Source organism: Ornithorhynchus anatinus, chromosome 1, assembly GCF_004115215.2.
Source record: "Ornithorhynchus anatinus isolate Pmale09 chromosome 1, mOrnAna1.pri.v4, whole genome shotgun sequence".
Lineage (NCBI taxonomy): Eukaryota > Metazoa > Chordata > Mammalia > Monotremata > Ornithorhynchidae > Ornithorhynchus > Ornithorhynchus anatinus.
Window position 1 is genome coordinate 7,795,035 of NC_041728.1, and position 12,928 is coordinate 7,807,962.

General features: G+C 51.3%; 1 protein-coding gene and 1 long non-coding RNA gene across 4 annotated transcripts in view; one reads left to right on the plus strand and one right to left on the minus strand.

The window, feature by feature from the left end:
• The window catches only part of DDX4 (DEAD-box helicase 4), a 46,521-nt gene extending 45,443 nt beyond the window's left edge, over positions 1–1,078 (plus strand). For 2 of the 3 annotated variants that reach the window (XM_029059863.2, XM_029058859.2), the window contains one exon: positions 427–1,078. In XM_029059863.2, coding sequence (XP_028915696.1) covers positions 427–510 — 84 coding nt within the window. In that variant the 3' untranslated portion in view covers positions 511–1,078. 3 annotated transcript variants of the gene reach the window in all.
• Positions 1,011–9,209, minus strand: LOC120638217. Its single transcript, XR_005659755.1, has 3 exons — positions 9,199–9,209; positions 6,069–6,072; positions 1,011–1,049 (listed from the first exon to the last, which is right to left on the minus strand). It is a non-coding gene; the product is annotated as an uncharacterized LOC120638217 (long non-coding RNA).
• Positions 9,210–12,928: the final 3,719 nt, after the last annotated feature.

The following is a 12,928-nucleotide window of genomic DNA, read 5'->3' on the forward strand; positions in this document are numbered from 1 at the left end:
GAATGAATGGAAAGGAATCCTCATCGGTTTCATTTAAATAATGGATTTTAAGCCGTCTTTCGAAAAACGTGAATTTAGCCTGCCCTCCCCTCCGTTAGGTCTTGTAATCAGTGGAGCGCTTAGGACAGTCCTCCGAGCACAGTAAGCGCTCAATAAATACGATTGAATGAATGAATGGAAAGGAATTTTCATCGGTTTCATTTAAGTAACGGATTTTAAGCCGTCTTTCGAAAAACGTGAATTTAGCCTGCCCTCCCCTCCGTTAGATCTTATAATCAGTGGGAGTGAAGGGTAGGAAGGGAGAGCTTTCTCTATTGCTTGTTTTTGGCTAGTGGTCCAGTAACTCGGCAAGGAAAAATGAATACGATGTCGTATACCCACAAGACTTTTTTTTTTTTTTTTAACTTTTATTAACTTTTTTTGCAGGGTCCAGGCAAAAGCAACCTGAATGCTGAGGGATTCCCTCCTCCTCAAGCTCTAAATCCAGTGGATAACGAGTCATGGGAATAAGGCAGAGCGAGCTGCCAAAATCCTGATACGCCTCCGATAACAACACAGATAGTTTTTGGTTTGAATTTTAACGGAAATGCAAAGCTCGATCGGACCCTCTCTTTTATTCTTGGATAGTTAATGTTAAAGGAAAGTTAAGCGGTTGAGGTTTCGGCACGGTAATGACCTGTAAAATCTACCGTTCCTGGGGGTGTACTGTCTCCTTGGGAATTTAAGCAAACTTCACCAGTGTATGAAGGTATTTGGTGCCGGCAGGAATATATTAAACCACTCTTACTTTGCTCTAGAGATAAATGATGCAATTTTTTATTGAGCCTATTTTGTCATTAGGAATAAAAAACCGACTTCCTTAAGGTGAAAGTAAACAAACTTTTGTTTAAGGATGACTTCTGCGTACCTAAGTTACACAGCAATTTTATTTCACAGGTGTCCGGTGGTGAATGTGTGTGTGTGTGTGTGTGTGTGTGTGTATCTGGCTGTTGTACCTCATGGTCTGACAAATATTACGACTGTAACTTCCGGCTCTCCTTGTAAACAATCTCAATAAAATACCAAACCTCAACTTTTATTTTGCGGTCGGACTAGACTGATTTTCTGTTGGAATTAATAAGGACTTTGTCGGAGTCTTTCTGTAATGACACTTTGGCTTTGAGGTCTTCGGAAACGGCGTAAAAGGATGATGCGGTATTTCTAATAGCGATCGGGAGTAATTGCCATCTAGAGTTACAAGCTTAAAATTAAGCCCACCGTTCCCTAAAAAGACAAATAAATTTAGTGGCGGGTTACAGTTTTCCCTGTAAAGACTGGTCGGGGTTGGAAGTTCTGAGCAGGGAACCAGGAATTGGGGATGTAGTTCTCGGAGAAGCAGCGTGGCTCAGTGGAAAGAGCACGGGCTTTGGAGTCGGAGGTCATGGGTTCGAATCCCAGCTCGGCCACTTGTCAGCTGTGTGACTTTGGGCAAGTCGCTTAACTTCTCGGTGTCTCAGTTACCTCATCTGTAAAATGGGGATGAAGACCGTGAGCCCCACGTGGGACAACCTGATCCCCCCGTGTCTACCCCAGCGCTTAGGACGGTGCTCGGCACATAGTGAGCGCTTAACAGATACCAACATTATTATTATTATTATTGGTCCCCCTCCCATTTTCCCCGATCCGATACATCTATTATCGCTATTCATCGCCATCGTTCTCGTCCGTCCGTCTCCCCCGATTAGACCGTGCGCCCGTCAGAGGGCCAGGGACTGTCTCTATCTGTTACCGATTTGTCCATTCCAAGCGCTTAGTACGGTGCTCTGCACAGAGTAAGCACATAGTAAGCGCTCAATAAATACTATTGAATGAATGAATCTTTATCTTCCAGGAAATCTCCAGTCAGTTAATCGATGACATCTACCGAGTACCTACTGGGTACAGAGCGTTACTAGGTGCCGGGGAATGTAGAATGATAATGATGTTGGTATTTGTTAAGCACTTACTATGTGCAGAGCACTATTCTAAGCGCTGGGGGAGATACAGGGGAATGAGGTGGTCCGATGCGAGGCTCCCGCTTAATCCCCATTTTACAGATGAGGTCACTGAGGCCCAGAGAGGTTAAGTGACTCGCCACAGTCACACAGCTGACAAGTGGCAGAGCCGGGAGTCGAACTCATGACCCCTGACTCCGAAGCCCGGGCTCTTCCCACTGAGCCGCGCTGCTGTAGAAGATAGTGGAGCTGCCAGATGTGATCCCTGCACGCAAGGAGCTTGTAATCTATGTAACGAGTCCCCTGAGGCGCTTGACCCCCACTGAAAATTGCAGCAGTTTCCTGTTTCTCATCATCTCGACGAGAGTCTGAACGTCACGAAGATATTCTGACCTCCGAGCGGCCTAGACGGTGGTATAGCCGAAGGGGATTCTGGAGGCTCGGGAAACCTCGCGGCGTCCGTCGGTCCTCGGGCAGCCTCTTCCCGGAGTCCTGTTGGACGTTCGCTCGAGTCCCGTAAGTTTGTATTCTCAAGCGCCCGGTACAGTGCTCCGCACACAGTGAGCGCTCAGTGGACACCGCCGTTCGGGCCTTTCTTCCGAGGGTTGATCCGGCGTGTCACCCCGACCTGGTCTCTCTGCCCCGCCTCACTCGCCGGGTGGGACACGGGGCTTTCGTGTTCGGTCACGGGTCTCGCGTGTTCACCGTCAGCATTCGAGGTCTTTTTTCCAGGCGACTCCTCAAAGCCCTCGTGCGCCGCTCGGCACGCGACCGTGCTGCCATCTGCTGTGTGGACAACGAAACGAGAGGCCGTTCGCTGTAGCCGGGGGGGTTTACGTGGACCGGCCCCGGGAATTTTAGGAGACATCTCCAGTGGCCTCGTGCCCGTTGCTCTCTCCCCTCTTCATCGGCTTCCTCGTAACGACGATTTTTACCGATCTTTGTCAAACGCCGCTCCAAGTGCCGGGATAGATACGTATTCAGGTTAGTGGTAATAATAGTGTCGGTATTTGTTCAGCGCTTACCGTGTGCAGAGCACTGTCCTAAGCGCCGGGGTGGATACAGGGTCATCAGCTTGTCCCACGCGAGGCTCACAGCGCGGCTCAGCGGAAGGAGCCCGGGCTTTGGAGTCAGAGGTCATGGGCTCGAATCCCGGCTCTACCACTTGTCAGCTGGGTGACTGTGGGCGAGTCACTTCACTTCTCTGGGCCTCAGTTCCCTCATCTGCAAAATGGGGATTAATAATAATAATGTTGGCATTTGTTAAGTGCTTACTATGCGCAGAACACTGTTCTAAGCCCTGGGGTAGATACAGGGTCATCAGGTCGTCCCACGTGAGGCTCACAGTCAATCCCCGTTTTACAGACGAGGTAACCGAAGCACGGAGAAGTGAAGTGACTTGCCCAGAGTCACACGGCCGACAAGTGGCAGAGCGGAAGTCGAACCCGTGACCTCTGACTCCGAAGCCCAAGCTCTTTCCACTGTGAGCCCCACGTGGGACGACCTGATTGCCCTGTGTCTACCCAGCGCTTAGAACAGTGCTTAAGCGCTTAACAAATACCAACATTATCATTATTATTATTGTACAGCTGAGGGAACTGAGGCCCAGAGAAGCGAAGTGACTCGCCCACAGTCACCCGGCTGACAAGGGGCAGAGCCGGGATTCGAACCCACGGCCTCTGACTCCCAAGCCCGGGCTCTTTCCGCTGAGCCACGCTGCTTCTCAGGGAAAGAACTTTTCCCGTTCTTTCTCTGGCTCTTTTCTCCACCGCTTTCTCTTGTCTCCAGCTGCCTATGCCCATTTCCTTCTGTCGGTATCCTCTCTATTTCCTCGTCCTCTTCTACTGTTCTACTACTCTCTTCTACTGTTGACGGTCGTGGAGTTGAGAGAGCGGTGTAACTTGGGCGGAAGCGGGCAGACGGTCGTGGCCAAGGTAGTGGGTGGTTTAGGTCGGGCACCGGGGGAGACTCTCGGGGCCGGCGCGGTGATAAATCGGACGAGGTGGTCACCTCGGGGCACCCTGAGCTTCGGCCGGGGGCCGAGGCGGCGGTCGGAGAGGCGGAGACGCCGGCTTCCAGTTAGATGTAGCAGCTGCGTTAAACGGGAGGGGAGTGAATTAGCTCCGCTGACTATCTTGTATTTATCCCAGAGCTTAGTAAAGTGCCTAGCACATGGTAAGCGCTTAAATACCGTTAAAAAACCAAAACCAAACAAAAAAAGTTCCCAAAAGCTGCCGAACTCCCGGGACACACCTTAGGATCTCCTTTCCTCACCCTCACAGGGCAGAATTTTTCTATTGTGTGGTTTTTTTTTATAAAGAGGTTTATTAACAAGACTGATTTTCATTTTGTTCCCCCCTGCCCTCCCCAGTGCTCTCCTTCGCTGTCAGGAAGCTGGCACATTCTAGGCCAAGTTGGAGACTTCTTTGCCAGAAGACTCTGCCGCTCTAGACTAGTCAGAGGTCACGGGTCCGACTCCCGGCTCTGCCGCTTGTCGGCTGTGTGACTGTGGGCGAGTCACTTCACTTCTCCGTGCCTCAGTGACCTCATCTGTAAAATGGGGATTAACTGTGAGCCTCACGTGGGGCGACCGGATGACCCCGTATCTCCCCCAGCGCTTAGAACGGTGCTCTGCACCTAGTAAGCGCTTAACAAATACCAACATTATTATAAACTCATCACGGGCAGGGAATGTGTCTGCTAATTTCTCCTATATTGTACTCTCCCAAGCGCTCAGTACAATGCAGTGCATGAAGTAAGCATTCAAATTCGATCGATCGATTGGCTATGGAGCAAGGTGCCGGAGTGAATAATAACAATGTGGGTATTTGTTAATAATAATAACCACGTTGGTATTTGTTAAGCGCTTACTAGGTGCTCCGCACATGTGCAGAGCACCGTTCTAAGCGCTGGGGGAGATACAGGGTCATCAGGTCACCCCACGTGAGGCTCACGGTAAATCCCCATTTTACAGATGAGGTAACTGAGGCACGGAGAAGTGAAGTGACTCGCCCACGGTCACACAGCTGACAAGCGGCAGAGCCGGGAGTCGAACCCACGACCTCTGACTCCGAAGCCCGGGCTCTTTCCATTGAGCCACGCTGCTTCCCGTTAGGCGCTTACTATGTGCGGGGCACTGTTCTAAGCAGAGGGGGCATTGGGAATTCCCCCCCCCCCCCGAGAAAGCATCCTGGGTTTCGGGATTCAGGTGGACTAACATACGAGACCGTCACGTTGTGCCGTGCGCGTGAGCGTTCATTCAGTGGTATTTGTTGAGCGCTTACTATGTGCAGAGCACTGTACGAAGCGCTTGGAATGAACAAGTGAGCAGAGTTTTACCAAGAAGCCACCCGGAACTCGAAGGGGTGGTCAGCGCGATTTCACTGAGGCGGGCGGTCGGAAAAGATGCCTCACTGGAAGCGACGACAATGAATTTGGAACCAAATCACCTTGGCCTTCAATGAGGCGGATGATGGAGTAAATATCACGGGGAAACGGACAAAAGCCACGTAGCGATTTTTCTAGTTTTTCCACACCTCGTATTTTCCCACTAGGTGGTTCTGTTGTATCTTCCGACGGTCCGTCTTGGCGTCGGGATTCCGGTCGCTACAGGGGTCAGGGTAGGCGGACGTAACCTCGCTGTCGGCAGCCTCCTCTTCGAGCGTAAAGGCATCTCGGAGTCAAAAATCAAGTCTCTCCGAACTCTGAGACGGTGACGGACATCTTCGGTCTTGTACGAAGCCGTGCCTTCGGTTTGGGAGGACGCGATCGTCACCCGTCCTCTTCCCTTCTTTTTGTCCCGAGGGTCACCTCCTTCCCGGGCGTGCCCCAGTGACAAGCGATGTGAAATAGCTGCATTTTGGTAGCGAATCGATCCTTCGGGGGTCTCAACGCCCAGGTTCTCCCACCGGCCCGTCGGAAGACAGAGACGGGGATTCTTCCCGTGCCGTGCTGGAGACGGTTACCGGCTTCGCTCGAATGGGGCTGTGGTATTTACTAAGCCCTTTCTATATGCCAAGTCTGAAACCGTGTACTGTTTTACTCCAAGAAGGGCTTTGTTATCAGCGAAAGCGAAGGAAACGTAATCTTTAAAACCAGACTCGTCGATACGTTTTAAAAAAAAGCAAAACCTGACCTATCCGCGATGTTTTCCCACTTGAGAACGTGGCTTTCTACCGGTGGAGAAGGTCAAGTCAGCACTGTTGATTTATTAAAGGTTCGCAGCGTGGGAAGCAGCGTGGCTCAGTGGAAAGAGCCCGGGCTTGGGAGTCAGAGGTCAGGGGTTCGAAGTCCGGCTCTGCTACTTGTCAGCTCTGTGACTGTGGGCAAGTCACTTGGCTACTCTGTGCCTCAGTTCCCTCATCTGTAAAATGGAGATGAAGACTGTGAGCCTCACGTGGGACACTGTGATTACCCTGTATCTACTCCGGTGCTTAGAACAGTGCTTGGCACGTAGTAAGCGCTTAACAAATACCAACATTATTATTATTATTATTATTATTAAAATCACATCTCCCCGAAAGGTCTTCCCTGATTACACCCTCATTCCCCCTACTTCCTCTTCCTTCTCCATCCCCTGTGCAAATGGATCTGTATCCTTTGAGCACTTGCTAGTCACTCCACCCCCAGCTCCACAGCACTTATGTACATCTCGTCTTCTCTTATGCTGTGGTCCAAGCACTTAGTACAGCACACGGTCAGCACTCGATAAATACGATCGAACGAGTGAGTCGCCTCCGACCCAAACGCCTCCGTGAACACGTCCCTCCCGGAAGGCCCCATCTCCACCTGCAATCCTTCTGGCAGGGGATCCGTGGCGTTTTCTTGGTAAAAATATGAAAGTCGTTTACCGTTGCCTTCTTCCGCGCAGTAAACTCGAGTCTCCGCCCTCGACTCCCGTGCCGCTGCTGCCCGGCGTAGGTGAGTTTTGACTCGGTGGAGACGGTCTTCCACGGGCTCACCGCTGCCCAAGCCGGGAATGGAACGGACGGGCCTCTGCTCGCCTCTCCCTCCCGGAGCCGAGAGTGGTAGAGGACTGGAAACTCTCCGGGCGGCATCCTGCGGGGGAAACTTCTGTACGTATCCGTACTTTATTTTGATATCCGTCTTCCCGTGTAGACTGCAGGCTCCTTGTGGGCATGGCACATGTCCACAAACCCTGTTGTACTGTAATAATAATAATTATGGTATTTGTTAAGCGCTTACTACGTGCTGAGCACTGTTCTAAGTGCTGTGGGTAGTCCCACGTGGGACTCACCTTTTTTTAGTCCCCATTTTTTACAGACGGAGGTAACTGAGGCACAGAGAAGTTAAGCGACTTGCCCGAGGTCACACGGCAGACAAGTGGCGGAGCCGGGATTAGAACCCACGACCTCTGACTCCCAAGCCCGGGCTCTTTCCATTAAGCCTCGCTGTTTTCTCCCAAGCACGTAGTACGGTGCTCTGTAGACTGTGAGCGTTCAATAAATAACCTCTCGATTAATAGATTTGCCTGCAGGAACGGTTTAAATCTGTCCCACTGTGGCCCACTGTCGCCCGAGATGAGCTTCTTCAAACTTTTTTTTTTAAAGAATACTAATAATAATGTTGATATTTGTTAAGCGCTTACTATGTGCAGAGCACTGTTCTAAGCGCTGGGGTAGATGCAGGGTAATCGGGTTGTCCCACGTGAGGCTCACGGTCTTCATCCCCATTTTGCAGATGAGGGAACTGAGGCCCAGAGAAGTGAAGTGACTCGCCCGCAGTCACACAGCGGACAAGGGGCAGAGCCGGGATTCGAACCCATGACCTCCGACTCCCAAGCCCGGGCTCTTGCCACGGAGCCACGCTGCTCACCCCATCTTCTTCCCCCTTCCTAACCCACTCTCCTCACCCTCCTGCTACTCCAGCTCTGCTCTCTCGTGCCCCGCGCCTTCACTCTCTCTCTCTCTCTCTGTCTCCAGCCCCAAACATTCCTGCATTTTCGGACGCTTCTGTCCCCTTAGCTCCTTGCCAAAGCCCCGCATGGTCACGGCCTCCCCCCACCTCAGTCAAGCTTCTCTTAGCGCCTGGAGGTCCCTCGCCTTAGCACCTCCTGGGGTCTCGGAGGAGGGACGCCGGGGAGGCCGCACGGACTCAGTGAAAGAGCCGGGGACCGGGACTCCCAGCTCTGCCGCTTGGCTCCACGGCCAAGTCACTTAACCTCAGTTTCCTCGTCTGTAAAGATGGGGATAAGATACCTGTCCTCTCTTAGATCGAATCCAGTGCGGAACGGACTGTTCAATCTGTCGGTCGATCGTACCTACGGAGTGCTTACGGTGTGCAGAGCACTGTGCTAAGTGCCCGGGAGAGGACGGTAGAACAATAAACGGACAAATTCCCTGCCCATAACGAGCTTTCAGTCTAGAGGGGGAGACGGATGTTGATAGGAATCAATACAATTATAGCTATGAGGGTCTGGGAGGGTGGGGATGAATAAAAGGAGCGAATCAGGGCGACGCGGAGGGGAGTGGGGGAGGAGGGCTTAGTCGGGGAAGGCTTCTTGGAGGAGATGGGCCCTCGATAAAATATTGAAGGTGGGGAGAGTCACCGTCTGTTGGATACGAAGAGGAAGGGCGTCACAGGCCAGAGGCAGGACGCGGGCGGGAGGTCGGCGGCGAGACAGATGAGAGCGAGTTAACAGTTGAAATCTGATCATCTTCACCAGAAAATACCACGGTCCTGGGCTCATAGGAAGGGCTTCATAGGTATCATTATTATTAATAGTAATAATAATACTAAGCAAGTGCTTGCCATTATTGGTGGGAAACGACAGGGAGCAGAGCCGACCCCAGCATCTCTCCTCGGGCCACCAGACGGTCCCGGTCCCGGACCGGTCAACCATCAGGGTCCTCCCCTCCCCGGCCCTTCCTCAAAACCTCCTACGGCTTGACTTAATGCAGGAAGGACGAAGCTTTGCAGGATTGATATCCTTAATCTGGTATTTTCCGCAAACCCACTACTACGATTCCACATATCTCATGTAAATAATTAATTGTCGAAGCCATGAATTTTGTATGGGCTGGAGGAAATCTGCGTCTGTAACGAGGGAAAGCTGGCATACATATTATAGCCAGGTTTTTGTCAAGGGTAGAATGGGACTAGAGAAGGGAACCGATATTTCTGAATTTTTTTCGTTTTTGTGAAATCTTCACACAACATCTCACCGAGATCGAGTTCGGGTGATTTTCTGGCCGTCCCGAGACACTCGGAAGAGCAGGTGGGGATGTCTGAATCAAACGAGTCCGAGAAGCAGCGTGGCCTAGCGGAAAGGGCCCGTGCCTGGGAGTCGAAGGACCTGGGTTCTAATCCCTGCTCGTCCGCTCGTCTGCTGTGACTCGGGGCAAGTCACAACTTCTCGGTGCCTCAATTTCCTCATCTGTAAAATGGGGATTGAGAGTGTGAGCCCCATGTAAGACAGGGACTGTGTCCAACCAGATCACCCTGTGTCCACCCCAGCAGTTAGTACGGTGCCGGCACATAGTAAGCGCTTAACAAATACCACAATAATTATTATTGTTGTGTTCATAAAGCTCTTACTTCCAGTGACTTCTACTCTCAAATAGCTGATGTCTGTCCTGCTTTCTGACCGAGCCAGCTCCCTAAATCCACATATTATCTCTGGCTTAAGAGTAGTGAAGCAAAAAACTCCTAACCGGTGGCTTCACGCCTCTTTTCCAGCTTTTATATATCAACTCTCCTCACCTACTGCCTGCCAGCTCCTACTCTGGTCTTCCCAAGCTCTCCTTCTAACCGTACTGTGCGCCCGTTGCTGGGCAGGGATCGTCTCCATCCGTCCCCGAAATGTACTTTCCAAGCACGTAGTACAGTGCTCTGCACACAGGAAGCGCTCAATAAATACCACTGAATGAGTGTGCTTCTGTCTCAATTCCTGCCTCCGATCAACCTATCGATCGTATTCACTGAGCACTCGCTAAGTAGAGCACTGTCCCAAACGCTCGGAAGAGTACAATATACTGAGTTGTTGTTAAACACGTTTCCTGCCAGCGACAGGCTTAGAAACAGTGTGGTCTCTTAATAATGATGGCGTTTGCCAAGCGCTATGTGCCAAGCACTGTTCTGAGCGCTTACTATGTGCCAAGCACTGTTCTAAGCGCTAGGGGGCATACAAAGTAATCAGGTTGCCCCACATGGGGCTCACGATCTTCATCCCCGTTTTACAGATGAGGCAAATGAGGCACGGAGAAGTGAAGTGGCTTGCCCCAAGTCACGCAGCTGACAGGTAGCAGAGCCAGGATGATTCATTCATGCAGAGCACTGTACTAAGCGCTTGGAATGGACAAATCGGCAACAGACGGAGACGGTCCCTGCCCACTGACGGGCTCACAGTCTGCCCCTGACTCCCAAGCCCGGGCTCTTTCCACTGAGCCACGCTGCTTCTATTAGGTAAAGCGAGGCCCTGGGAGTCAGAAGTCACCTTTGTGTGCGACGTGTCCTTGGGCAAGTCACTTCTCTGGCCCTCAGTTGCTTCGTCTGTGAAATAGGGATTAAGAGTGTGACCCCATGTGGGTCAGAGATTGTGTCCAACCTGATTAGGTTCTATCTATCCCAGTGCTTAGTACAATTCTTGACATACTAAGCCCTTAAAAAATGCTATTAAAAAAAAAAATCTTAAAGTCTAGGGGGCACATACCCTCCAGTATCTCACCGACACTGTCCGGAACTTTTCCCCCACTCCTCTTGTTCCTTACATCCACCAGTCCTTAGCTGTCCCTCCTCCTCCAGGAAGTCTTCTCTCCTACCCGCACACTATAATAATGTTGGTATCTGTTAAGCGCTTACTATGCGCACTGTTCTAAGCGCTGGGGTAGACACAGGGGAACCGGGTTGTCCCACGTGGGGCTCACAGTCTTAATCCCCATTTTACAGAGGAGGTAACTGAGGCACAGAGCAGTGAAGTGACTCGCCCACGGTCACACAGCTGGCCGAGCAGGGATTCGAACCCACGGCCTCTGACTCCGAAGCCCGTGCTCTTTCCACTGAGCCAAGCTGCTCGCCTAGCGACCTTACTGCCCCTCTTATTCCCAAGATTGCAGAGTTGGCAGGGGGAAGAAAAAAAAAATCAATCAAAACAATCAGTGGTATTGAGCACTCGCCGGATTCAGGGCAATGAATCTACCGATCGTATCTATTGACCGCGTATCCTGTGCAGAGCGCTGTAGTGAGCGCTTGGGAGAGTTCAACAGAGTGGGTGGACACGTTCCCAGCCAACTCGGAATTTACAGTCTAGAGATGAGCTTCCAGTCTATAGAGGGTGCGGTACTAAGCACTTGGGAGGGTACAATAATAATTCTGGTATTTGTTAAGTGCTTACTATGTGCTAAGCGCTGTACAGTTTGTAGTCCAATCCTTACCTTCAAGGAGCTTACAGTATCGCTGGGAAGCAGACACTAAAATGGAATAGAGGTAAGAGAGGCAGCGGAATATAAAGATAGATATATATATCTTATGTCTTCATATATATATATATATATATATACCTATATACGTTATAGGGGCTGGGCTGGGATGAGTATCGAAGCGCCTAGGGGGTACGACACAGTAAACGCTCAATAAATGGCTCAGTGGAAAGAGCACGGGCTTCGGAGTCAGAGGTCGTGGGTTCGATCCCTGCTCGGCCACTGGTCAGCTGTGTGACTTTGGGCGAGTCACTTCACTTCTCGGTGTCTCAGTTACCTCATCTGTAAAATGGGGATGAAGACTGTGAGCCCCACGTGGGACAACCTGGTTCCCCTGTGTCTAGCCCAGCGCTTAGAACGGTGCTCGGCACATAGTGAGCGCTTAACACAGACCAACGTTATTATTATTATTATTCTTGTTAAATATGACTGAATGAACACCCAAGTGGCTTGGTGACCCAAAAGAGAGGGAAAGAAAATAAGATGAAGGGATCGAGATGGCCACCATTCCCTTTCCCATTGGTCACACTGCCTTTCAGTGAAGGAGACGGACCCAGTTTCTGTTTTAACTGTCAACCGGTCGATGGTATTTACCGAGCACTTTTATATGTAGAGCACTGTGCTAAGCGCTTGGGAGAATACAATATAATCATGATGATAATAACGGTGGTATTTGTTAAGCACTTACTACGTGCCAGACATTATACAAAGCGCTGAGGTGGATACGAGCGAATCGGGTTGGACCCAGTCCCCGTCCCACAGGGGCCCACAGCCTCAATCCCCATTTTACAGATGAGGTACTGAGGCCCGGAGGAGCGAAGTGACTTGCCCAAGGTCACAGAGCGAAAGTGGCGGAGCCGGGATTAGGACCCATGACCTTCTGACTCCCAGGCCCGGGCTCTATCCGCGGCGTCAGGCTGATGATGGTGCCGTAAGAAGACTAACCGATGAAACGATGATAATAATGGTGTTGGTTAAATGCTTGCTGCGTGTCGAGCAGCGGGAGAAGCAGCGTGGCTTAGTGGAGAGAGCCCGGGCTTGGGAGTCAGAGGACGTGGGTTCTGATCCCAATCTGCCACTTGTCTGCCACCTGCGTGACCTTGGGCCAGCCACTTGATCTCTCTGTGCTTCAGTTACCTCATCCGTAAAATGAGGATGAAGACCGTGAGCCCCAGGTGGGACGACCTGATGTCCTCGTATCTCCCCCAGTGCTTAGAACAGTGCTCGGCACATAGCGCTTAACAGATGCCATCGTCATCATCATCGAACACTGTTCTTAGCGCCGGGATAGATACGAGGTAATCGGGTTGGACACAGTCCCTGTCCCACGTGGGGCTCACGGTCTCGATTCCCATTTTACAGATGAAGTAACTGAGGCACAGAGAAGCGAAGCCACTCGCCCAAGTTCACGCAGCAGACGAGTGGCCGAGCCGGGGTTCGAGCCCAGGTCCTTCCGATTCCCAGGCTGGTCTTCTAGCTACTAGGCCGTGCTCCTTCCCTGAGGCGTGAACAGGCCCT